The following is a 25,561-nucleotide window of genomic DNA, read 5'->3' on the forward strand; positions in this document are numbered from 1 at the left end:
TCTGTAAGAGCAGGAATAACTAGTTATAATGTTTAAGAAAAAATGAAACCCCAGCCATGTTTTATTGGATGAAGTGTAAGAAATCCGCCTTTTTTTCTCACTTAGAGCGAAATGTGGAAACAAAATACGAATTATCCATTAAATGGCACAAACAAGAAGAAAACTTCATAGACAAGGTATTACATTTCTGAATATAGCGAATTTGGTGACATTTGATTTCAGCTTTGAGACAACTATATTGTACAATTCCTTATTGAAAATATGTTTTCCACATTCCTTCTTTATTAATGTTTCAACTTTTTTAATAAGCGAGAGTGTGAAGGTCTTTGTTTCATTATACTAGAGATAAGAGATTATAAGAGGGGAGGATGAAGAGAGGACTGAAAACAGCTGGGAGTTTTAGCAAATCAGCTTAGAAAGGCCTTGTGATTCCATAGAGGCGGTGGGAGGAGAGGAGAGAGGCTGGATAGCTACTTCTGGCTGGGCTCGAGCCTGAACTTTAAAAGAGACAGAGACAGAGGGCTGACTGAGTGGCAGGATGGGAGAGAAGGGTAAGAGCAGGGAAGGGGGGAGTGCTAGCCCTGCAGCTATCAGTACCAGTAGGAGGAGAAGAGAGAGTTTAAAGGGGAGTGGGGAGGAAAAACATGAGAGAATCAGACACAGACTGGCTGCTTGGATTTGAAAAGGAAGGAAGGAAGGAAGAGAGGAGATTATTGCAGCTCGCTGAGAAAGGAGTGTGGATGTTTGCAGCGTGAGAAGGCAAGTCTGTGACTAGTGTTCCTCAAAGGACACTGGGAAGGTAAGCTGGCATTTTCAGGGTGGTTGTTATGAGAACGTTTGTCAGGTATCCGGTTATGTTTGTAATGTGTCCGACTTGGCATAAACATTTGAGAATATGCCCAAATGAAATTGACCTTACAAAGTTTAACCCTGAGGGGAATCATGCTCTCAACCAGCAGGTCTTGTGATTTGCCTCAATGAATACCAAGTCATTTATTTTTCTCTGATTGTGTTTTGTGAATGTTTGCACACCCCTGCTCGTCATCTGTTTGTGTTTGTGTGTGTGTGTGTGTGTGTGTGTGTGTGTGTGTGTGTGTGTGTGTGTGTGTGTGTGTGTGTGTGTGTGTGTGTGTGTGTGTGTGTGTGTGTGTGTGTGTGTGTGTGTGTGTGTGTGTGTGTGTTTTATACTGTGAAACCTCGTGAGACTAGAAAGACCCGGACACACACAGATATCCTCTCTGTGCCATACCCCAGTGACCAATGAATGAGCATCCTTGTAAAGAGAGCTCAAAGCAGGCAAGTCTCCTCTAACCGTCCCGCAGGCCGCTTTCTGCTGCTTTTCTGTTCTACATTAATTCTTTAACAAGCTGCCATTATGCTGCCCACACAGCCGTGGTTCTGGAGTAGTCAATCTGCGTTTGAATGGGATGAGAGTGAGATGTTCTTTGAGTATGCTGCACTCTGTAGAATGTTTGTGACCAGCAGTCAGAAACCAAATATATTCAATAATATAAAATAAAAAAGGGACAAAAAGCAAATACATTTAATGAGGGGTTAGATACTTTGATCCTTTACTTAAGGAACATTTGCATTACTTCAATGTATGTAAAACTAAAGTTCTCCATTACAAGTTAACAAGTAAATAAATTATTATACAAACTGGCTTCTTTCAGATTGTTTTGACTGTTGGATTTATTTCCGGTTGTTCTTCATTAGACATTATTATCAATTTATTGTTTTTAGTTTAGCTAGACTTGAGGCAGGTATAGGACCAGCATGCACCTTTGAGAGTCTATATTTTTAGTTTTTTTTCAGAGCAAGAGAGACAGGAGGAGCCATGATTTCTTTGTTCTTTGTTTGCTTCCTTAGGGTAAATTAACCACAGAAAAACAGAAACTTCTGTATTACAAATGGACTTATTTTCCTTTGTGATTTGCATCATTGCTTCAGTTCTTTAGATTTTGATTCTGGACAAATAGTAACTCTGTTATAATACATAGTTATTCTTCATAAATTATTTAAATTCTTGATCTGAAAGAGTAAGTACTTAATTGCTGTTGGAGAAATAAAATGGAGTTGAGATAACATTACATTTCCCTCTGAAAGCTAATTTAGAAAGAGTTTCAGCATCATAATTAGGGTTTAAAAATAACAACAATGTGCTGACACTGTAATTGCATAGTAACTGTATTACTCCTGCCATGTCACCACGGCTGCAACATTTGAAGGCTGGAGTGAGGGCAAAGTGACCAGCCACAGTATTGTTGCCTACTGGATGCCATTTCTCCAGTCTGATTCGAGACCAAAAGGGACGGGGAAAGACAATAGCAGCCGCATGGTCTGACGATGTTTCTATTTGCATGTGTACACCACTCCCACCAGTTTCCCTCTACATCCCAAGAACAATGCTGAATAGAGGATTGCCTGATGTCATCCGGCAACGCTGCTAGTGATCTGACAAGAGTCTTAAATCCTGTCCCGCCAGTTCCTGTTGCAAACCGATATCACTGTGATTTATACTAATGAACAGATCCAGTTTCAGAATATTTCCCAGCGTTGCCACATTCATTAGAAAGACACAGACATCTTTTGTCAACCTTTAAATCGTTGTACAGAGTCAGCTCACGCCAAAAAATGAAGCTCCGTCAATGCATTCTTGTGGTGGAGAGACAGACAAAAGAAGCTTCTTGAGTCAAATTAAACCACTTCTCCTCTTTTGTTGTGTGCAGTGGCTGCAAACAAAGGCTGCTTTTTTGTTGTATGAGATCCAAAATAGAGTTACTAACTACAGGACAAACTGCAATATTTCATATCGGTTTAACCAGCTGTCTTTTCCTGTAATTATATTATTCTTAAGAAATGTCTTTAATATTCTATTACTATCCCTTCTTGACACACTAATCGTGGGCAATTTGAACACTTTTCACCCTTCAAAAGCCTCACATCCATGACTAATTTGGACGATTTTCCACAAGTGAATGTGTGAAAGTTATCATGTCTGCACAGATGGGACAGCCCACCCCGCTACTGTGGGTTTGCTAGATGGGAACTTGACATTAGGATTTATTGATGCTGTCTACATTATAATGATCACATCCTGTCAATAATACATGAAGGATGAAGATAACTTTCGCTGGCAGTGTAATTACATTTTATTATGTTAGTACTAACTTCGCCAAATGTTCATCTCCTCTGCCTACACTAAAATGTTACTGGAAAAATTGTAAAAAGCAGGGTTGTCATCTAAAATATACAACAACATTGATACAATGTCCACACCAATTTACTGAATGCCAAATTGAGGTCAAAGTTGTTATCCTTAATGTATTTTGCTAAGCAAACATATTTACTGAACATTCAAAATAACAGGTGATGAATTGAATAGTTTTGGGTTTCGGGATCAGACAAAACGAGTAAAATATCACTGTGGGAAATTTTGATGGCCATTTTTCAACATTTCATCAACAGATTATTAACAATTTAACAATGAGACATGAAGTATATACATTTATAGATCTGCAAATAATTTGTAATTGCCTGTACAACAACCTTAAGTAAAGTAATCTATCAGGATGCTCTATAAAATAAAATAAACGTATTTGTTTATCTTCCTCAGATGTCATGGCGTCCAACCTACCGAAGCTCCAAGTTTCGAAATGTCTACGGAAAAGTAGGCAACCGGGAGCACTGCTTCGACGGTATCCCCATCACCAAGAACGTCCATGACAACCACTTCTGTGCCGTCAACTCCAAGTTCCTGGCAGTTGTCACGGAGAGTTCCGGCGGCGGATCTTTCATCGTCATACCTGTTCCCCAGGTAACTGGCATCAACACCACCCGCTGTTTTTTGTTATCTGACCCAGAATCAAGGTTATTGCCAAGTAGGTTTCACGTACATGGAATTTTTACTTGGTGTATTGGTGCACAGGCAAGAAACATTTACAATGGAAATATTGAAAGAAATAGTATTTAAATGCCGACAGGATCGAAGGTAAAGGGGGTCTTTCCTCTTTGGAGTCCTCTGACTTTATTTTGTGTCAGTGCAGATTTGTGATGATTTGGGTATTTGGGGAGAGTATTTGGGGCTTGATAATATTGTTAAGTTAAAGGTCCCATCATATGCTTTTCTGGTTCCTTGTGTGTTATGTAGCTTTTTCTGCATGTAAACGGTCTGCAAAGTCACAAACCTTCAAAGTACACCCTGTAGCGAGTAAAACTCTAACACAGACAATACGTGTCTATGCTTCCCCAGAACGCCTCGTTGTAGATTTTTATTTTTCCATTTTTTTCTACCGGGGCCTATTGACGTCACTAAGTCCAAATGGACCAATTGGCACACAGCTATAGAACAAAAGGCACACCCTCTGCCAGGGTTGACTCCCGAGCAGCTCAGGAGTTCGCCCCGCGAGGCTCCCGGAGAGGACAGTGTGAGGTGGATTTCCCGCTGTTTTTCCCTGGATGCTGGATATAGACTTAAGTGCCATGTTAGCGGGACATTACGGAGCTCAGGAGTCCACGCTGCAAGGCCCCTGGAGCAGACAGTGTGAGGTGGATTTCCCGCTGTGTTTCCCTGGATGCTGGATATAGACCAAGTGCCTTGCCGGAGCTCCGCGGTATCCGCTGGCATGTCCCGCAGACCCCACGCAGCAACCAGGAAACAACATCAGTAATCCATCTCTCACTGTCTGCTCCTCGAGCCCCACAGGGCGGGCCAGCGAGCCCCGCAACGTCCCGCCAACATGGCACCCAGACCCCACGCAGCATTCTCATCAGTTTGTCATTACTGGTGTCATTTTCTGGTTGCTATCAAACGCCATTGTAAAACATAAACACTGATGTTCAGCTGTAACGGTGGTTGACTAATCAGAACAGAGTGAGCGAGCTGACCAATCAGAGCACACTGGGCTCATAGGGAGGGGGGGGGCAGGAGCTCCAACAAGCCGTTTAGGACAGAGAGTGAATACACTATAGAGGCGCTGTATGAGAAAACCAATGTGATTTTGGAACATTGAACAATGTAAATCTATTCTAGTAGACCTCAACAATGGAATTATGATAGAAGAAATGGCCATGACATGGGACATTTAACAATTAAAGGTTGAGTGACTTACCTTCATGTACCTCACCATCCTAAAAGCTTTGACTGTCAAAGCTTTTAGGATGGTGAGGTACATGAAGGTATATCTGTTTAGGGTTTGAGTCCGTAATTCGGTCTAAATTATCAGATTATTTTTATCTTTAAGATCTGGAGGTTTAAAAATGTTTCCACAGAAATTCACCAGAGAGTCTCCCTGCTACTTCAGAGCCTGCCAGGCTTACATCTTCAAGCCAGAACCTAAAGCCAAAGTGAAATGCCAACACCGAGGCATACTGGTATTTCCCATAAACAACACAAAATGCCCCTGTTGTTATGGAAAGTGTGAAATTCTTTCCTACATTTAGGAAAAGTGAATTTACTGAACAATCTCTTCTCTTTCAGCACATTCTGCTTTCCTGCTTCTGCTAGATTAATCATTATACAACATCATTGCAGATTTGTATGTGGAGGATAAGCCTGGCAGTGGCACATTTGAGAGATATTATACTGATAGTAAACTGATTTTTTTATGTGTTGATCATATTGGGTTTGATATAGAGATCATAAATGTGTTTTTAAATGCTGATGTTGTGCCTAATATGAATAGAGTTGCCTATCTAATTGGCAAGTGTTTTCTATGTGAGGCTGATAGTTGATGTTTTTTGACCACGTTATTACTGCGGCACATATGCGAGTAATTTTTCCATAGGACATTAACGTAGTTCACCTCTTACCTCAATTTGTAGTTCAGAGTGTAGGTCTGACAAACCATAAAAATAGTGTTTTGCCCCTTTAAGAGCGGCGCTGCCTATAGGTACTCAAAAAAGCTCTTGGCTGCCAGGCAGAGTCGATTCACGCTGTTATCAGGAAGAAGAAGTATTCAGTAAGCTGAGAGCCTCTGCCATAAGGGAGGCCGACATTTTACGTTAAATTAAGACCTTTTGGTGATGAGATACTTGGTGTGAAGCGCTGAGATAATGTCAGCTTTTTAAACAATTTCTTCAGATCTGAAGTCAATATCTAATATTGTCATGTAAGCTAGCAAGAACATAACAAGGGCATCGTCTTGATATAAACTTTACGGGGTTTTTTTAAGGGTGTTTTTCATTTTGTCCCCCTACACTGATATATCAGATATGGCTTTTAAGATTGGTGAGGCTGCATGCAGAGCTCTTTGTTTATGAAACTCACTTTGTTTTGAGCATTTTAATATGAAGAAAATCTGCCCGGCATCAAATGACTTTTTTTTATTAGTCAGTCCAGTTATGAAGAAATAAAGACGTATGAGCCGAAAATGAATACAGTGGTATGGACTGGCAATAAACACATCTTCAAGTGATTATTATACTTTATTAAAAAACCTATCCTGAACAAAGGTAAATAATACCTCACGTCAATCTCACATTTCACAAATGGTATTTCTTTGCTTATATTGAATATATCCATGACCCTTCTAAAGAGCATACTAGATCGATTTCCTCCTGGTCAAAGTACTAAGTAGGCCTACACTTAAGCATTTCCTCTGCTGAGCTGACGAGGTCAGAAATGCATTTCTCATATTCAGCAGCAGCAGCAGCACAGCTGACAGCTTCTGTGGGATGAAGGACTCTGTTCAAAACAACACATCAGCAAAATTAAGTTATCCTCTGTATTAGATGAATAGTAAAAACACATCTTAGTTTGTGTTTAATGTGTTGATTCTACATATATGGTGTTGAATGATAAGAATGATTATTAATTTGTCTTTATTAGGCTAGTGGTCACTTATTTGTGATGTTAATAAATTATCGATACCCTCCAGGGACACAGAAACGTATTGGGATTCATTAACAGTGTATCTGTTAAGGTGCTGTATACAATGCACATTATAGTGCAGGATGTTTAATGTTTAGGCTACAGAGTTAGCTTATCAAAAGTAAATCAAACTGTGAAATCGATGGATGGGGTTAAATCTTAATTAGAAAGAGGTTTGTCAATGTCACCAATCACACTTAAGTCACACTAACCAAAATCAATAACTGTCTCCAGTGTTAAGTACATCAACTAAAGTCAATCTGTTGAGTCCAATTATATGAAATCACTCAAAACTGATAAGAAATGAGAGAAAAATAACCTGAACAAGGTTGGTAATATAAGCACTGAAGGAAAGTAAAAACTACATTTGTGAACGTTTGAAATGAGCCCCTCTTGCTCCTTCATTAGAAATTCAATCTGATGTGTGTGTGCTTGGCAATGGCGAGGTGTGAGACATATTATGATGACAGCCGGCGAGACGGACATATGGTTGCCCCAGACGACGCCACTAGCAAGGGGGAGGAATACCGCTGGCACCACCTGGCACACACACTGGCACAGAAATCACCTCATAAGGTGACAAACACCTCTCAATCACCTCAGACAAAGAGAGGGCAGTGGGTGTGGTGCTTTTTGAATCGTTGCTACCATTACTACTCATTCTAAATTATCTTGTAATTATTTAAAAGCATTTGTAATTTTTTCCAGGAAAAAATGCTAATTATTCTTTGGTGCCAGTGTAGGTATCACTTTGCACTCTGGGATATTGCCTTAATGCGATTGTTTGCTTTTTTCTCACATTTTAACGACCAACCAATGAATATTTAAAAGGAAAAACAGCACAATTTTCAACAATGAAAATACTTGAAGCTGTTGCAATCTCATCTCTTATCTAAAATAAACCATGTACTGCAGTTTATTTTTACTAAAGGTTCTGCTATGTGTCGGTTCACCAGCAGGATAAAATGTAATATTTTATATGATTAAATATAGATGCCTACACTGCATTCATCCATGTTATTAAGAGTGTACCTGGGTTAATGGTTTTATATACTGTATATATGGAAGTGAAGTTCACAGCATAATGTGCACAATACTCATATTCAACGTTAAGGATGTTATTTTGCTACGGTTTGTTAAAATTACCATTAAGTTAAACTATCACGGTGAAGTTATTTTTTAGAAAACTCCAATACAGTGTCAATATAATGCAGACCATTCTGCTAGTGCATACAACATGAATGCTCTAACGGCATATATTAGACCATTAACATGAGAAAAAACACAGCAGCACCAATTCAGTTTCATAAGCACGAATCAGCATGTTCATTTCCCTCTGCTGAGATGTATAGTGATTGATATCCGCATGCAGCAACACAGATGTTTAGCTGCAACATTCGTGAGTTGTTTAGTAAAGACAATTAGGATAGAAAAGTCCAAATTGCCAGTTTTGCATTATTGAATCCAAATGAGTTGTTAACACCCTCCTGGTCTGTAATTAATGAATTCACATTAAACTGTATTATAGCCAGACAAGTCATAAAATACTGCCTTTAGAACATCCCAGAGCAGCAGTAATTAGGATTTATTGGGGATTAGAGATCGATAACAGTTGTTAGCCATCACAGTGCGGTGCCTTTGGTGTAATGCAGCTGCTGGCCCGGCACATCTGTGTGACTCCAATAATGCCTCATGGACCCCTGAACCCTGTGGATCCCAACATACATTATTTCCTTGCAGGTAATTAGTTCCATCTTAATAAGCAGTCCCTCAGGTCCCATGTTAATAATGTCTTGAGGCCATCCACATTAATAGAAAACTGTATCTTCAAAACTCGGCATTAGCCTTGCTTGTCCCTTTTTAATTTTGTATAACTTAATTAAAGGGGACCTATCATGCAAAATGCACTTTTTGATGTCTTTTATACATAAATCTGTGTCCCCGGTGTGTAAGGAGACTCACAAAGTTTCAGAAAATACAACCCTCTCTCTTTTCCTCCTTACCCACATCTCTCTCTCTCTAAAAAAAAAAAAAAACCGGGGTGCAAACAAGCTGATCCAGGATTTTGGCTCCTATGACGTCATTGGTGGCACACGTGACACGTCCCATCCTATCGTCTCCGTATACAGTCGTCTAGCTGCAGACCCGGCGGCAGACATACATCTCTGGGCGGGCATTTGATTTACCAGGGCGGGCCCACCCCGACACTTTCTCTTCAAAATATAATTGATTGCCAGCCTCCCTTGTCCCTGGCTGGCTTGCTAGCTCGTTAGTAACGTAACTGATTCATTCTAATGTGCCTGCATCTGGCGCTGAGTTGCCATATTCCTTTCGTGAACCACTTCCTGATATCCATTGTTGCAGATAAATATAAATGATAATAGCCAAACTAACCTAGCAAGAGTAAACTGACAGGCTGCTGTGCCGCATCTCACTCAAAAACCCACACGACTCAACCCAGCGAAAAACCAGTCTCGCGCGCAGCCTTTCATTCAGAATTTTTTTCAGATTTTCCTAGCAAAATAGACAAATGACATTAAACTAACCTTTCAACATAGTTTAATACAAAAATAAATATTAGGACAAAGCCCTACAAATAACAACAATAAACATAATAATAAAACAATTAAAATGTTGTATATATGTGTTTTCTATTGGTATGGCCCTACAATATATTTTTCAAATATAGCATAATAGGTCCCCTTTTAAATTTGTATCTGTACATGTACCCAAATTTGAGTTTCTTTTTGGATGTCGTGAGAAGCTATTGTGGTCCAAAGTTAGCAGAAAATAACGGGAGTGATGTTAAAGAGTCACACTTTCTCATACTATCCTTGGCTGTTTTATTGACTGAATTGATGTCCCACTAAACTGACATTTATGTCTATTGCTTTTGGTCACTTTAGCAAACTTGAAACATTGTTTCCTGTTGGCACACCTACTGCTTGTCTATTTTTATTGGATAAGCTACAAGTAAGACATTCAAAAAGTATTTATTGATCTGCATGCTTTTTGTGTTTATGTTTCTATTTACTGTATCTGTTTGTATGGTGCTGAGATATTAATATTATAGCTTTTTAACTTGTCAGCTTGGTGTCAGTAGCAAGCTAATATTGAGCAATGTAGGTATACTGTACACTACATGATATTTCACTGTCATTAATATACATACATAAACCTAAACATTGTTCAAGCCTTACTGAGGCTGTGTGATTTACAATTTAGTACAAAAAAAAAATGTTTTTATTGCTTTTAATTTAGTTATTTAGGAAATGCATTACTTTTCTCTTTCAGGTTCAGGGTGCAAACATGTTGCATTTTATTTTCATTGTTTCTTATATTTTTTATATTATAGAAGGGTTGATAGAGTTCAGAGTAGGGCTTGATAACATATGGAGTGAATGTTCAGGGTTCAGTAAGGACAGTGGACCTAAACACACACAGGATTTCACTGAGGCATGACCCGACGCTCCTCAACAAATCTCTGAAGGAACAAAAAAATAGGTCAGTGGAGTGAAGTTGCATCAAACATTCATGACAACATGACCGACATTTGGAGGTGGTGTCTGTCCCCTGTTGTTGTGAGCCACTGCCCCTCTGTGGACTCTGAGGGTTATTGCAATAACAGAGATGTGCCTCAGATGTCCCAGTACAATAACCTGCTCTGCTTTATTAAATCATCTCTATGATGTGATTTTTATTTATTTTTATTTCGTCTTTCGTGTTCACATCAATAAAATGTGTTCATTAATGTTCCTCGGAGATCAGTGCAGATTCCTTTATTTGTATTATTAACATTATTTTATAATAAAATCTTTTTTGACACATGTTTTACCGAAGATGCCATGTACTGGGTGTCTTTTATGCATTTTATATTTCAAAAACATCACTACGCAGTTTATCAATTTATCAATTTAATTACAACCTACAGTACATTTTTGTATAACCTCTTGATTATGGTATGGTTCACGTAGTCCCTAATAAATGCTTAATTCATTCCTTTCACCAACATGCTAACACATAAAAAGAAAATGCAAATTAACAATTTATCTTTCTCTGTTTCAGTCTGGCCGCCTAGACTCTCATTACCCAAAAGTGTGTGGCCACCAAGGCAATGTGCTCGATATCAAGTGGAATCCTTTCTTTGAAAACATCATAGCCTCCTGCTCGGAGGACACCTCGGTAAGTGACCTACTTTATTACATTGTTAATGTTTTTTTACAAGTGATTATAGAGGAATATAGTATTGTGAAACTTTGAAGATGAATCTGTGAATCATGACAGCCACTGGCTCAGAAGGCAAAAAGGTCATGAAATCACTATGTCCGCAGGGTGTGGGATGTAGAGAGTTTGTACTGGACACAAGCTTGTGATTGGATTTCGCCCGGCAGCTGCTGCTGCAGTTGTTATTGTGAGCAAGCGACCTAAAAATGGCAAATGACGGATGTGAAATGTCTTTTTGCAAGTCACAAATCCACTAGCTGTTAGTTCCCTGACTATGTAAATCACATTAGACACAATATCAAATCTTAATCACTATCACTCTCAAACTCCAATGTTGCAAATATACAACCTGTAGGCCTTTTCCCTACGCACATGTTATGTTAGTCTACAGTAAAACCATGCAGCACTGTGTTCTGTAAAGTACTTTCACTTGTTGACGGATAATCTCCTCTGGACCAACACAGAGCCTCTAGCCATATCTGTAATCCAGACTAATCCTAATGCAATGGGCTGCATTGATACCGTGGGCTATTTTTGATCAGAGGGATCTCTAGCTGTGTTATGTTGATTGCGGCCATTTAAAAAAGGTTTTGGCTCTGAATAAATCTTACTTAAATACATACTTATTGACCTGTTCTATAAAAAAAATGTATGTGTGTGTGTGTGTGTGTGTGTGTGTGTGTGTGTGTGTGTGTGTGTGTGTGTGTGTGTGTGTGTGTGTTATGGTGATTGCACTGTATATTTTGTATTTTGTATACTTTCTGCTGACTGTTTAATGTTAACGCGGCAGGTGCGAGTATGGGAGATCCCAGAGGGCGGTCTGAGGCGCAACATGACGGAGGCGGTGCTGGAGCTGTACGGCCACAGCAGGCGGGTGGGTGTGATCGAGTGGCACCCCACCAGCAGCGGCATTCTCTTCAGCGCTGGCTATGATTACAAGGTACTGCACAGTAACATGTAACCAACTCAAATCAGCAAAGTACACTGAAAGCACTATGAGTATAAGCAGCTCAATGTTTTAATTCATGTCTTCTTAGATACTCAAATACTGTTAGATATATAAAACGTGTCACTTTTAGTTAATTTTGAAAGTATTCTTATATGATATTGTGTTTGATTAATCAATTATTGTTTGTATTTATCAAGGACAAATGCCAAATAATTGCTGGTTATAGCTTCCTAAATATTAACTTTCCATATCATAATCAAATGAGTATTTCAGGGTATTTGTCAGATATAACATAAATATAACACCTTGGCCTCTGAAAAATTGTGTTCAGCGTTTTTGCTGTTTTAGGTCATTTTATAAACTGAACGATTAATAGAATTTCCTAAAACACTAAATGACAGAGTAATTTTATGTAAAGTATATTGTTTTTATTTCACCTTGAATATCAGAACAGACTACTGTCGGATGTGTTATTAGTAGCGCACAAAAACAAAGGCAAATTCTAGTCCCAAGCCCACAACATAATCACACCACTGAATCAAGCGCTACAGCAATCTAACAGCTTCACCCAAACTCTCCCTCCCTCCCGTGTCAGATCCTGATCTGGAACCTGGAGATCGGAGAGCCGGTGAAGATGATCGACTGCCACACTGACGTCATCCTCAGCATGTCCTTCAACACCGACGGCAGCCTACTGGCAACCAGCTGCAAAGACAAGAAGCTGCGAGTCATCGAACCGCGCTCCGGGGCCGTCCTTCAGGTCAGGGGGGGGGGCTGCTGTTTCTGTGGGGTGTGCACCACTGCTGATGTTAAAATATCCCTTGCTACAACTGATTATACTGAGGAAATAATTCATAGTTTTTTTGTCCTAGAGACTATATCAAATTTGAATAATGTTGATGAGATTTCACCACCTCATGTTTACCCTATGATTTAAAAATGATAGGGTAAACAAGTAAAATGTTAAGCGCGTCTATGGGATAATATACAGCTAGCTGTTCATTATTTCAAAATGAACACAGCAGGATGGTGCAATAATGACCGGCTGGCTGGATATTATCCTGTTTATTACATGGCTAAATTAATAATTTGAGACCAATCTTAGCTTAAGAACTATTTTTTTTATTTAAAAAATAATTTATTCATTTAAAAAGTATCTTCTCCAGAATTTAAGAAATGCATACATAGAAATGTGTGCATCACAGAAATAACACACCATAGTATTGAGTTATTGACCAATCAGAATCGAGTATTAACAAACAATAATAACAATAAATACACCTATTTGTTGGCAGCTGACAAGTTCATAAGGTCGCTGACATTTGAGTGCCTTAATGCCTTGCATCAATGGCTCACTAACACTCTTCTGGCTGAACGAGAACAAACCCCCGTGGCCAGGATCCAAAAACTTGGGGAAGAAATGTTGTTGTAGAAATTGCAGCTCTATGAAATCACAAATTCAAATTAAAGCCTGGGTTTGGTCAAAATATTTTTTATCTACAGATTTAATTATGGTCACCTAATGATTTGTTGTAATATTTGACCTTGGTGCTCTCCCCGCCAGATCACCAGGAAATGGTTTCTGATTAGACTCATGTTTGCTGCACCAAGTGGAGGTTATCAACACCAGAGCGCAGGAGGAGCAGAATAGAGAGGTTCTGATAAAAAGGGGAAACATCATGAAAATATGAACCTGAAATACAGATCTACTTTCAAAGATTACACCTGAGGCTGTTTGCCAACCCTATTATAGAGCATATGCTTCCGGTGTGCTCCCTACTATAAATAATGATGCAAATGTATTTGTATCCTTTCTCTGTATTGTCACAACAACATAATAGTCCTAAGAATGAATACTGATAATACATAAGACAATAACCCCCCGAGCTGGTCCCTGTATCATTAACACTGTGTCTCTGTGTGCTGCTCCACCAGCAAGCCAGCTGTAAGAACCACCGCGTGAACCGGGTGGTGTTTCTGGGCAACATGAAGCGACTTCTCACCACAGGGGTCTCACGCTGGAACACCCGGCAGATCGCTCTCTGGGACCAGGTCAGACAACACCTCCATATGGCCCGCGCATGTAATGCCAGAGTGGGTGGAGCAAGTGTGTGTGTTTAATTAGCATTGTGTGTATGTGTGTGTTTCTCCTTCTAGGAGGATTTGTCCATGCCAATTGTGGAGGAGGACATAGACGGCCTGTCAGGACTGTTGTTTCCTTTCTATGATGCTGACACCCACATGTTGTACCTGGCAGGCAAGGTCAGTGCTGCCTATCACTGGGTCACAAGATTAAGATTGACCTCATTCAGAACCAAATTGATGTCTATTCAATTATCAAAACTGTACTACAGGTTTTTATTTGTATTTATTTATCTGACGAAATAACAGGATAGAGGTAAACAGTTCAAAATAAATATGGCAAATACAAAACAAAATAATGAGCCACAAATGTCAATGTTGTCCTTTTTTGAGTGCCAAGAGCATACAAACATAAAATGCATAAATAAATTAAAATGATAAAATAAATTATAGAATTTGACCATAATGCATCCCTTTAACTAAAACCAGCAGGAATTGCCCCCTAAATAAAGTGAACAAACAGTTCCAAGTCAACACAATAGCAAAATAATGTTGATGTGTTAGTGTCAAATATGTATTTATGAATGTCAATTTTGATGCCTTATATTTGACACCAATCACATATTTCCTCCTGGTTGCTGCACAGACACGTTTGAACGCAAACTATTCTGAGAATTGATACTAGGTGTTAGGGTATTATTTCAATTTTGATTTAAAAGACATTCATATTTACTTTTCTAATCTTCAACACCCTTCATTCATTTGAAAAATATCAGTCATTTAAAATGTTAGGCAAAGCATTTAAAGAAGTATTTAAATCTAAGACGGCACAGTTTATTTTGGGAATTGGAGCAAAGCACAAAAATGAGAGGAGGCTTTACTAATCTGAATGGTAAAAAATGAGTTACTTCTTGAACTGTAGTGTAACGGACACATTCTGGTGCCTTGGCAGGGGGACGGCAACATCCGGTACTTTGAGATTACCACAGAGAAGCCGTACTTACAATACCTAATGGAGTTCCGGTCCCCGACGCCGCAGAAAGGACTCGGTAAGTCAGCAAATGTGATCTCTCTTGCTGAGAGCGGAGTGAAAGATACTACCTGCTTCATTAGCAGTCTTTAGGGAAGGGAGGAGGGATTTACTACTCTGAAAGTGGTGCTGCATGGCTGAAAGGATGAAATGAACTGAAGGGAAAAATGAGGCAGAATAATTAAAATACATTCCCTCGTGTGACATTGCAGCAGGTTGATACTTTTCTCTTGTTCTTGTGACTGCAATTGGTGTTGAATTGCTTGGATGGAATTGTTTTATTTTTTCAAAAAGGTTGTGTCACCACCAATTCTGATGATTGTCTGCAGGTGTGATGCCGAAGCACGGGCTGGACGTGGGAGCGTGCGAGGTTTTCCGCTTCTACAAGCTCGTCACCCTGAAGGGTTTGATCGAGCCCATCTCCATGATTGTGCCGAGGAGGGTTAGTGGGTATACATGAATAATGAACAGATTTGACTCTGTTATTATATCTGCAAACATTTTTGCAATTAATCAGCACATAATTGGTTAAAGAGGCATACATTTTTAATGTGGTTTATCAACATCTCTTGGAAACTCTTTGACATACAGTGCAGTAGTCCGGTATGCTATGAAATACACAGCTAAGTAATCAGAGCTGAGAGTCATTTAGGAGAGGTAATTAATCTGAACGTAAAAGGATAATTTTTCATTTCCTGGTTTGATTTACAAGTGTAGCAAAACAGAGAGAAAAGGCCAGTAAGCGTCTAAGTGCTCGCTGAAGGCATTGGTGTGGATACGAATATTTTCAAACCAATGCAGAGGTTACGTGTAATGCTTTAAAACATGAAATCTTGTTTAAGACAACATAATATGATCTTGTTTCCCTCCGATACCAAATCTAATCAATAAAACAAGAATGTATGTTTCTTGGTTTACAGTCAGACACGTACCAGGAGGACATCTACCCCATGACCGCAGGAACAGAACCTGCGCTGACTGCAAGTGAATGGCTGAGCGGCATTAACAGAGGTGAACATCACTTCAGACTCGCAACATTTAACAGAATACACTTTTTGCCAAATATAAACTGATGTTAAGTGAAGATCTTTGTCATGGTTTTGGATTTATGTTTTCATTTTCCACCTATGTTTTCCTCCTTGTGTCTTGTCTGATCCTACTCCCTGTGTTTGCCTTCCTGTCGTTAGTTTCCCTTCTGTATCTGATTGTGCCTCATTGTGTTCACCTGTTGCCCTTGTGCTTCTGCCTCCCCTGCCAGCTCTGTCTTGTCCTGTGATTACCCTTCTGTGTATTTAGTCTTGTCTTCCCCTGTGCTCCATGTCTGTTCGTCGCCATTTCATGTCCCTGTCACCTTGTACGTGTCTCCTGCCTGTTCCCGTCTGTAAGTTTGTTCCTGTCTGTCATGCTCCCCGGTTTTGTTTCTGTTAATTAGTTTCTTGTTTTTTCATGCCTTCGGCTTTTTATAATAAAGCTCGCGGTTTGTTAACAAACCTTTTTTTGTATTTTTTAACTGCACTTGGGTCCTATTTTCCCCAAACCTGACTATCTTAATCTTATACCAACATATCATCCTGTGTTGGGTGCTAACTCCCACATATATTTCCTTAAAATTATATATACTCTAACTCCAACTCTGATATGCATTTTATGAGGTCTTTAAATTATAAGGTCAGCCACTTAAACACTAAATCCAGGACTTACAGTTTTAAGACATAATAAAGCATTACAGACTGCCTTTTCAAAGTGAATATTACCCTCTCCAATGTTACCTCTGTGGAAGTCATTTGACACTCGTCTAACTCCAAACAATAGGGGAATCTTGTATTGGGAAAACTACAGATTCTAGTTTGCAGATCAGGCATTGAATGAATTGCACATATGGTTTTCCAAATGTTAAAAACCTGTGAGTACATATGCAAGAGTTAGATATGCAAGGTTTAAGACACACAGAGAATTGAGAAATTGGTGACGTATAAAGGGACAGTTCAATCCAAAGTCACAAATGTTCCTCTTATCTGTTGTGCTACTCATCAATCTAGATTGTTTGTGTTGAAGATATTGCCCATGAGATTTCTTCTTTAAATGTGTTAATATATTTTAATTGAAAAAGATGGCACTCGGCTTGTGATAGTCAAAGCGCCGAAAACATACATCTCAAATGCTCAACAGCATCGCTCTTTCCAGGGAGACCAGGATTACTTACAATATAGAAAATAATCAAGATTAATGAATAGCACTATAGTAACGTGGTAAAAATTGTATATTTTATTTGTGAAAAGTGCCTTTAAGCCTCTTTGTGCTATTTTGTTGGTTTTTACATTATTTTGCTTGTTATATGTGAACAGAACCAGTCTTGATGTCCCTGAAGGAGGGTTACCAGCGACCGAACCAGTTAGTGTTCAAGGCCCCAGTGAAGGAAAAGAAGAGTGTGGTAGTGAATGGGATCGACCTGCTGGAGAATATACCCCCCAGGACAGAGAACGAGGTGTGTGCTGAATAATGCTGTGACTTCACACAGCTGCCATCTCTATACCCTGCTGTTCCCCTAGTGTAAACGTTGTCTTTCTGAGTAGAGTGAATCTGCCTCAGCTTTTTGCAGTGACTATAAGTGTCTTCCATCTGTTTACATTCTAAGAATGTATTCTGTTAACATGTTAATACTTGTACGTGTAACTTGCAGGAGTTTTTGTTTTCTTTACGTAGCTCCTGCGGATGTTCTTTCGGCAGCAGGATGAACTGCGGCGGCTGAAGGAGGAGCTGACCACCAAGGATGTGCGAATACGCCAGCTGGAGCTGGAGCTCAACAACCTGAAGAACGTTAGCCCCAACAACGTCTGACCTCTCAACCTCCTGGACTGGCAAAGCTGCTTCCTTTGCCCCAAATTCTGACCTCCAACAAGCTTCTGAGCCCTCCTCAGCCTCTTTTTTGATAAATTGTATATTCATTCCTGCTGCCCTACATAGCGCATACACTAATATGATAAGTGTTGGATAATGTCTTAACTGGAACAATTACTGGAAAATAGTAATATTAACAAATGTGATAAGTAATGAAGACGAGGCACTGTTCATGGATTTCCACCTTAACATGAACTCGATGGATGTTTGAGATCCAATCCATTTGGTATTGTCTGTATTTTTACTACTTGTTCCTGATCTAGCACACTCAAGTGTTGGGATCAGTTGTCGCATATTTTCTGCCAGACCTCTAGAGTATTTGTCTCACTGTGCCTAACCTGCCATTCACGATGCAATACCTTGATCACTACGCAAAAAAAAACATCTCCCAACCTCTTATGACCAAACCACAATTCTCATTTTTTGCTGAGGCAAAACTGGAGGATAAAAAGATTGTCACGCTGGCTCCTATTTTGCTTCCACAAGGCCTTACTCCCTTCTGCAGACACCGTTTGCAGCGAGCTGCAGCATCCTTTCAAAACGGCTGATGTGAAGTATTTTTGCACCTGACAGACAACACAAGCTTTTGCAGATGTGGCTCATGCTTTTCACAAGCTGCTTATCCCATCCCTTTTTTCACCCTAACCAATGTTACTGGCTATAAATTGACTTCACAATACTGACTTATAGCTACCCTTATGCAGTCTTTCTTTCTAAGGAGTGGATGATCACTCACTTTAGTACTTTACTCTTTATTTAAATAGTGGTTAAGCAGCAGGGGAGACATGTATTTAGAGGTGGTGGACTTGCCTAACTCCGGTATAGTCTCAACAGAAGCTTTGCTGTTTTGGGTTTTAGGGCCAAGTTGGTGGTAATGTATATGTGCTTCTATTTATTTGTCACAAATTACCTTTTTAACTAATAACATGTATATTTGTTAATCCCATTTTTTGTATGCTGTGGCTGCGCAAGTAAAGATTGTGACGCTTGATAGATTTTGCTGAATGTTTCCAGTTGGTGCAAGATTTGTGTGAAACTGTACCTTTTATGATATTAGTTCTGTGACTCCAACGACATAATCAGATAAGGTATAAATAATATAATCTTGCATTTTCCTAACAGTGCTGAAAACTGTGATAATAACCATCCTTTAACATTTAAACTAAGCATATCACCATTAGTGAGTGACATGTGCTTAACTGTAGGCGTTTTTTGCTCTAGAAACTCCAGGTCATCGCTGCTGCTCACTTGTTCAATCATCAGATTTAGGTTGAATTGTGGTATAAATGCCTACATTTGACCGTTTCATGTTTTTTCCCCTCAGTGTAAAAAGTAAAATGGGCACTTGATTAACATTTGACAAAGATGCTGCACAACATGCCATGTGTCTTTTAACCCAGGCCCATTTCATTCAACCTTTCATATTACTGATGGACTGAGATAAGGAAAATGATTCGATCGGCTTCATGCAGAAACGGATCTGTGCCCAGAGTTGGTAAAAAGTTACGGTCTCAAGTCTTCCCTGATCACATCATAGTTGGAACATAAAGGGTCCATAAAACAAGCCCTTTACATGCAGACTGGAACCAGTGACAGGATAATGGTAAATGTGTTTTTTGCAGGAAAAATCTAACTCTACAGTGAAAGTAGACAGTGGGATAAGGATCTACCAGAAATGGGTCAGCTACAGTGGAGAGACAGGTGAAGTTAGATTGGAGTTGAGTTTTGTCAGGGCTTCTTGTTAACCTTGGTAATTCTATCCATTTAGTTTGGCACTGAGCTTGACTAACATTTTGGACAATTAAACCCAGTTTAAATGTGATTGGCGTGGTCTTTGGTGAAGAGTTTTGTGCAATAGAATTAACAGTATGACATCTCAATCTGAAAAATATCATCTTTCCATCAATGACCTAAAACTGTTACATACTTTGCATTTGACATGACAATGTTGCACAAAGACCACAAACTCAAAAACGTATATAAAAAGGGATTTATTGAAGTGAATGGGAGGGAAAATTAAACAATTTGGCTGATGACAGTGGATTTAACATGGAGTGAAAAATCACTGAGGTAGGCCAATTTGACCAGTACGAATAATAGTGAAAACAAAGTCCAAGTAACTGACCGTTTTCCAGAGTTTACATATTTTGTAACAATAACATTTCTATGCACATAATTTGCAGTTGTAACCTCCGTTTATATCAAGTATTTCTCTACACTACCACCACAAATTCAAACATTGCCACCTGTGTGTCACAGAAAAGAACATGGGAAAAGTGATGATGAGTTTTGATGTTGAACATTTGTCTTTATGGAAAGATTATGCATACAAAGTTATGTTCAAATTCAAGAAATGTCACACTGCGTTTTTTTTAGATAAAGCAGCATACATATTTAATATCTTATTACAAGTCAAAGTTTCACCTCAGATGTCTGTTCAATGTCTGCCGTCATCAAAGAGAATACAAAAAAATAGATTTGGTCAGTATTTACAAGAACACGTAATTTCCGAACTATCAAAGCTGAGGGTTTAAGGAGGAGGAGCGGCTTTGACAAGGGCAGACATTTCTTTGCTAGGATTTAAAAATATGCCCTGTGAGGGTCACACTGTGCATGTTCAGACAGAAGTTTCACACCAGGACAGCAGAGAGTATTGGCATTCTGGTGACACTACAAACGCATAACTTACATTTAAAAAAAAAAAAAAAAAAAGAGATAAAAGTACGATGCAAAAATAAGTTTAAGACGAGGAGAGGACAGCCATACATGAAATCCAGTATTTGACTTTAAAATGTTTAGACATGCACTCTTTTTTTTGTTTTTTATTTTGTTATTTTCTTTTGAAGGGGGTTTTAAATCAAATACATCAGAAACTGGTCTTACACAACCTTAGAAAAGAAAAAAACATTTCTTAAAAAGTTTTATCTTTGCCATTATTGGATATTACAAAATTGGAGTCCACAGAGCAGATAAAAGTGGACTGTAAAGACTGGAACACAGGAGCATCAAAGGTACATAAATGTAACATATTTCTCCAGACAACCCCGTCTACCTGACTGGCCAATAACAAAAACCACTCCTACTGCAATATGAAATGGGGGGGAAATTACATGGGGTTGTTGAGAAGTGACTGGGAGATACAAGTTTAACAGTTCATGACTTAGCTTCAAGAGGAACCTCAATCGTCTTCATCGTCTTCTCCTTCTTCCCCTTCTTCATCCAGATCCCTTTTTCTCTTCTGACCTCGCTCTTCTTCTACAAAAACGAGAGTTGTGTTTAAAGAGAGGCAAAGACTAGAAGTAAATCCATGTCTTCCGTTAAAGTTGTTTTGCAGGTTCCATCATTTAGGACTAACAGTAGCTGGCAAGACTTTTGGATTTTTGTAAAGACACATCACTGTCTGTTCATAAATGTAATTGGCAGTGTCATTATAAAGTTGCAGTCTGATTGCCAATACAAGGGTGCACGCACAATGTTGTTTCCTATTAGTATAAAAGCAGTTGTTTCCTGCCTTCTCTAGTAGCAAGACAAATTTGATACAAATGACCTACTTTGAATTATTACAATTGACAAACTCTTTCCAGACAAAATGTAATAACTACTATTATTGCTCAGTAGTTGTTGGAGGGAACATGCAAGCTAGATATAAAAACTTAAAATATTTGTTTAAAAAAAAGACGCATACAAAAATGTTCTTATACTGAAGGAAATTAATTCAATATGTTTAACGGGCCTCAATGACATGCATTTCACTGAAAACATGAAAACTGTTGATTTCTTGTGTACTTACTGCAACAAATATATACTATAAAGATTTGTATATAATATATACGCTTAGCAACTAGTATTGATTTAGGAGACTGCTTATGTTTTAAAGTCAGCCATTATTTGACTCACCTTCATCATCCTCATCCTCCTTGTCATTCACATCTTCATCCTCTTCCTCCTTTAAAAAACAAATGGTAAAGTTAATACAATTTCATTTAGAATTATTTTGTATCATTAGAGTGCAAATCTGATTTACTCTCACCTCTCCACTGACGTCCTCCTCTTCCTCTTCTTCATTCTCCTCTTCGTCTTCCTCTCCTTCCTCCTCCTCATCATCTCCTGGTGCTGCATCTTCATCATCCTCCTCCTCATCGACATCTGGGTGACACAAGTTTGTTGTTATTAGCCAGATGTTCCCACCTTAACAGATGCTAGAAAGAACACATGAAGGTGTGCGAGTCCGCAAACTCACCATCTTCATCGTCATCGTCATCATCCAAGCCCTCTGCATAGACCTCAGCATCAGAATCTGGTGCCTCTTTGTCGTCTTTGTCGTACCCGTCCAGGTACGTGAGCTGGGGTAGCAGCTTGAACACGTTGTCTCTGTATTCGTTCAGGTTTGTCACTTCACAGTTAAACAGATCCAGACTTTTAAGGGTTCCCAATTCTTTCTGTTAAAAGAAAAATCAAGTTTGCTCAATAATTACAGCTAGCTGCTTGGTATATTGTGAATTCTTCAGCAACTATTTTGGGGTCTCACTTACCAATGGTCCTATTGTGCTGAGGTCTTTAATCTTGTTGCCACTGAGGTTGAGATGTGTGAGGTTGGGGCATTTTGCTGCCAGAACTTCCAACCCTCCTGAGATCCTGTTATCGCTGAGTTCAAGCTGTGGATCAATTAAACAGATCAAAATATGCAAAACCCCAAAGCCTTAAGTAACAGACTTGTTTTGTGCAGAAAAACACTCACCTTTTTGAGTTTATTTAGCTTCGGCAAGTGGGCAACTGAGGTCAGTCCAACATTGATTGTGCTTAGAAATTCCAGCTCCTCAAACTCATCTGTTAGACCCTCGATCTTTCCTTCATTTGAGCGACAGTTGTCTAGAACAAGTTCTTTGACCTGAAAAGCACATTTCCGAACAGTTAAAAAAAAAAAAGACAAACTGAATATGAGGCCTAGACAATTTCCAAGTTAAAGATCTCAGATTTTTTTTATTAAGGAGGGATGCACTTAAAGTTTTGATGAGAAGCTCTTACTATTACTGATATTGAGTTTGACTTTACTAATTGTAAGTCGCTTTGAATGATCATGTTTGCATAATAAATAAAATGTTAGTAAATGGCTAACTTAATTGCTACTGCTAAAGTCTACTGCTTCATTCAAGTACTTTTCCTGACAAGAAATGAAAAGGTAACTAATGTGGTACTAATAATGATACGAATTCTGTTGCACAAGTGTCCTTGTTTTTTTATGTATTGTAGTTAGAATTGTGGTGATTCTTTGTTACTTGTACTTAAAACAAAGAAGGACTTGTTATTGTAATGGAGTAATTTAAATGTTTGGTTTTGCCATTTTGTTTTACTTGGTTCCATCCAGGATCCATACTTCTGGACTAGTTATTTAGTACATGTACTCAAATACGGTACTTGGTTAAAGATTTCAGCTACTTGTACATACTGAAGTATTTCCCTTTACTCTATACTTATATTTCTCTACATTTATTGTGACAAATGTTGCATTTTTTTTTCTTAAATGCCATTTACCAAGTAACGAAGGGTTCTCTATCCACATAGCCCTCAATAAACACACATTGAGCTACAGGGCATTTACATGAGCGTTGCTTTTGGTTCGTTGCATTGATAATAATTAAACTGATAGGCAGTCTCTCAGGTGTGCTGTTATCGGATATATTTAACACAGCCTTCAACGTGAATCAGCCAATCAGCGCTGAGCACCGAAACTATGAAAACATTACAGTCCATCAATAATCCTTAGACACATTACAACGCAGTAGTTATCGCGATGCATTGGCTCTCAGTCCATTACGTAAATATCACATTTAGCTACGTTTTCATAATAAACAGACACGCGCTTTATAACCGAGTTTGAACGTAGTAAGAGATGTGTGGAGAAGGTACAGAGCGATTAGTGGAAACGGAGGCAGAAACAGCCCTACGAGTCGTGCACAGGGTCATTTGTGAGTAGGAGGGGCAGCTGAGGCACATTAGATAGCTGCCAGGCAAACGTTTCATTGTTGCTTCTGCTAAACACTTTCCGTTTGGACTGAAGGCGTGTATAGACCTCTGTTAATAGGAAGGTATGATGAATCCTTCGTCGTATGTGTCGAATGAACGGGACATTCGGTGTATTTCGGATGCCTTTGTTTCTCAGTAAAATGGCGGCTTGTCCTAGTTCTGGAAAACTAGAGCAACAACAACGCGGCTCGACCATTTGTTTTCATCATGGCTGCTGGAAGTGTCGTCGAAAAACCACAAGAGTCTCTGAAACGGCTGAATGCACACCCTGCAGTAAATAACAATGTGGGGGTGTTTCTGAAGCATGTATCTTGTGTTTTCTCTAGGTTTTCGCCCAGCCTGGTGGTCGGTAACGGTCCATGCTAACACCGCTTTCTTTCGGCCATCTGTGCGCACTGTGTCTCCAGATACAGGCTGCATGGGGCTGCAGGCTCGAGTAGGTTTGAATGCACCTCCTGCAGAAATAAACGAGTCCAAACGACTGCTTGAGTTAACTGTCGGTGTAGGACGCATTTTTACGGCAATAAATCGAGGCTATGATCTTTATGCATCATTGATAATGTCATGACTTTGAGCATCCGCATCCTTAACGCGCCACGCGCACGGCTTAAATGTTCAGGTATATTAATTTCGCAGTCACAGCATGCAAATAACCCATCAAACAAAGAGTACATAGCAATACCGAGGGGATTTAAAGGGGAAACGGGGCACGTTTCTCAGATGAAAAGTTACAAATATGGCTTCTCGTGCTGCTTGCCTTGTTTATACCGCTGGCATGAAGAGCTGTGCAGCATTCTCAAACTGCACATCAAAGACGTGCACAAAAGTTCACCCGGCGTACCTGCAGCGACCTGCCAACTGTAAACATGTTCCCAAAGCAACAATGTGATCCGACGTCTACCATCACCTTTTTAACTTGGAGGAAACTTTGTATCCCCACGCCAAGACATCACACGAAATATTCTCCATTAGCTGAGAGTGAAACATTAGCACAGATGAGGCCAACTTACATCTGACGGAGTGCGGTTCCGCAACTCTAGGTGGATTCTTTTCTTCATGTCCATCCTTGATCAGCGCCCCCGCGATATGATACACACTTTTAATAATTACTGCAAATGCAACTAGCACCTCTAGAACAGACTGCTGTTGTTCATTCAAACTTGATCCGCTCGGTGGGCGGGATCACGTCTCGGGATTGTCGTCACCGCCGACCAATGGCAGGAGCGGAATAAAGAGGGAACGGATTAACAGACATGGAGGCCAATGGAGACACCCCTATAAAACTGGGTGGGGTTTTGTTGTCGAAGTTTGGTTGTTTGTTAACTTAAGTTTACATGGCTAATCTTATCCTTTAATGTTTTACACGGAATACATGACATGTGAGATGTATGTGACATGTTTGTCATTGCATAATTTCTCAATATTAAAGAGACACAACACTTGAGGTGATGTGCAGTGAAGTGGAGCTCTTGGATTTTGTTTG

At 39.3% G+C, this 25,561-nt stretch overlaps 2 protein-coding genes across 3 annotated transcripts; one reads left to right on the plus strand and one right to left on the minus strand.

Annotated features, from left to right (window-relative positions):
- The first annotated feature begins 443 nt into the window (after positions 1-443).
- Positions 444-20,765, plus strand: coro2ba (coronin, actin binding protein, 2Ba). Of its 2 annotated transcripts, XM_010768060.1 has the most exons (13): positions 444-799; positions 1,210-1,296; positions 3,617-3,817; positions 10,937-11,053; positions 11,886-12,035; positions 12,640-12,804; positions 13,980-14,096; positions 14,202-14,306; positions 15,079-15,175; positions 15,486-15,598; positions 16,077-16,167; positions 17,502-17,641; positions 17,860-20,765. In XM_010768060.1, exons 2-13 carry the CDS (start codon positions 1,261-1,263, stop codon positions 17,992-17,994), a joined length of 1,467 nt encoding a protein of 488 aa, XP_010766362.1. In that variant the 5' UTR covers positions 444-799; positions 1,210-1,260; the 3' UTR covers positions 17,995-20,765. The 2 variants fall into 2 exon arrangements, with proteins under 2 accessions (XP_010766362.1, XP_010766363.1); XM_010768061.1 differs by lacking the exon at positions 1,210-1,296.
- Positions 20,031-25,561, minus strand: LOC104942769 (acidic leucine-rich nuclear phosphoprotein 32 family member A-like). Its single transcript, XM_010768059.1, has 5 exons — positions 25,089-25,561; positions 22,793-22,942; positions 22,587-22,709; positions 22,295-22,493; positions 20,031-22,200 (listed from the first exon to the last, which is right to left on the minus strand). Exons 1-5 carry the CDS (start codon positions 25,140-25,142, stop codon positions 22,034-22,036), a joined length of 693 nt encoding a protein of 230 aa, XP_010766361.1. The 5' UTR covers positions 25,143-25,561; the 3' UTR covers positions 20,031-22,033.

This window comes from Notothenia coriiceps, unplaced genomic scaffold (assembly GCF_000735185.1).
Source record: "Notothenia coriiceps isolate Sejong01 unplaced genomic scaffold, NC01 NC01_scaffold00005048, whole genome shotgun sequence".
In the NCBI taxonomy this organism is placed as follows: domain Eukaryota; kingdom Metazoa; phylum Chordata; class Actinopteri; order Perciformes; family Nototheniidae; genus Notothenia; species Notothenia coriiceps.

Excerpts from the sequence above, each read along its gene's own strand:
- coro2ba (XM_010768060.1), top strand. The coding sequence starts at position 1,261 with ATGAATGAGCATCCTTGTAAAGAGAGCTCAAAGCAG. Across the intron at positions 1,297-3,616 it reads GTAAAGAGAGCTCAAAGCAG|ATGTCATGGCGTCCAACCTA; the intron begins GCAAGTCTCCTC and ends TATCTTCCTCAG. Across the intron at positions 3,818-10,936 it reads TCGTCATACCTGTTCCCCAG|TCTGGCCGCCTAGACTCTCA; the intron begins GTAACTGGCATC and ends TCTCTGTTTCAG.
- LOC104942769 (XM_010768059.1), bottom strand. The coding sequence starts at position 25,142 with ATGGACATGAAGAAAAGAATCCACCTAGAGTTGCGGAACCGCACTCCG. Across the intron at positions 22,943-25,088 it reads GGAACCGCACTCCGTCAGAT|GTCAAAGAACTTGTTCTAGA; the intron begins GTAAGTTGGCCT and ends TGTGCTTTTCAG. Across the intron at positions 22,710-22,792 it reads AGCTAAATAAACTCAAAAAG|CTTGAACTCAGCGATAACAG; the intron begins GTGAGTGTTTTT and ends ATTGATCCACAG.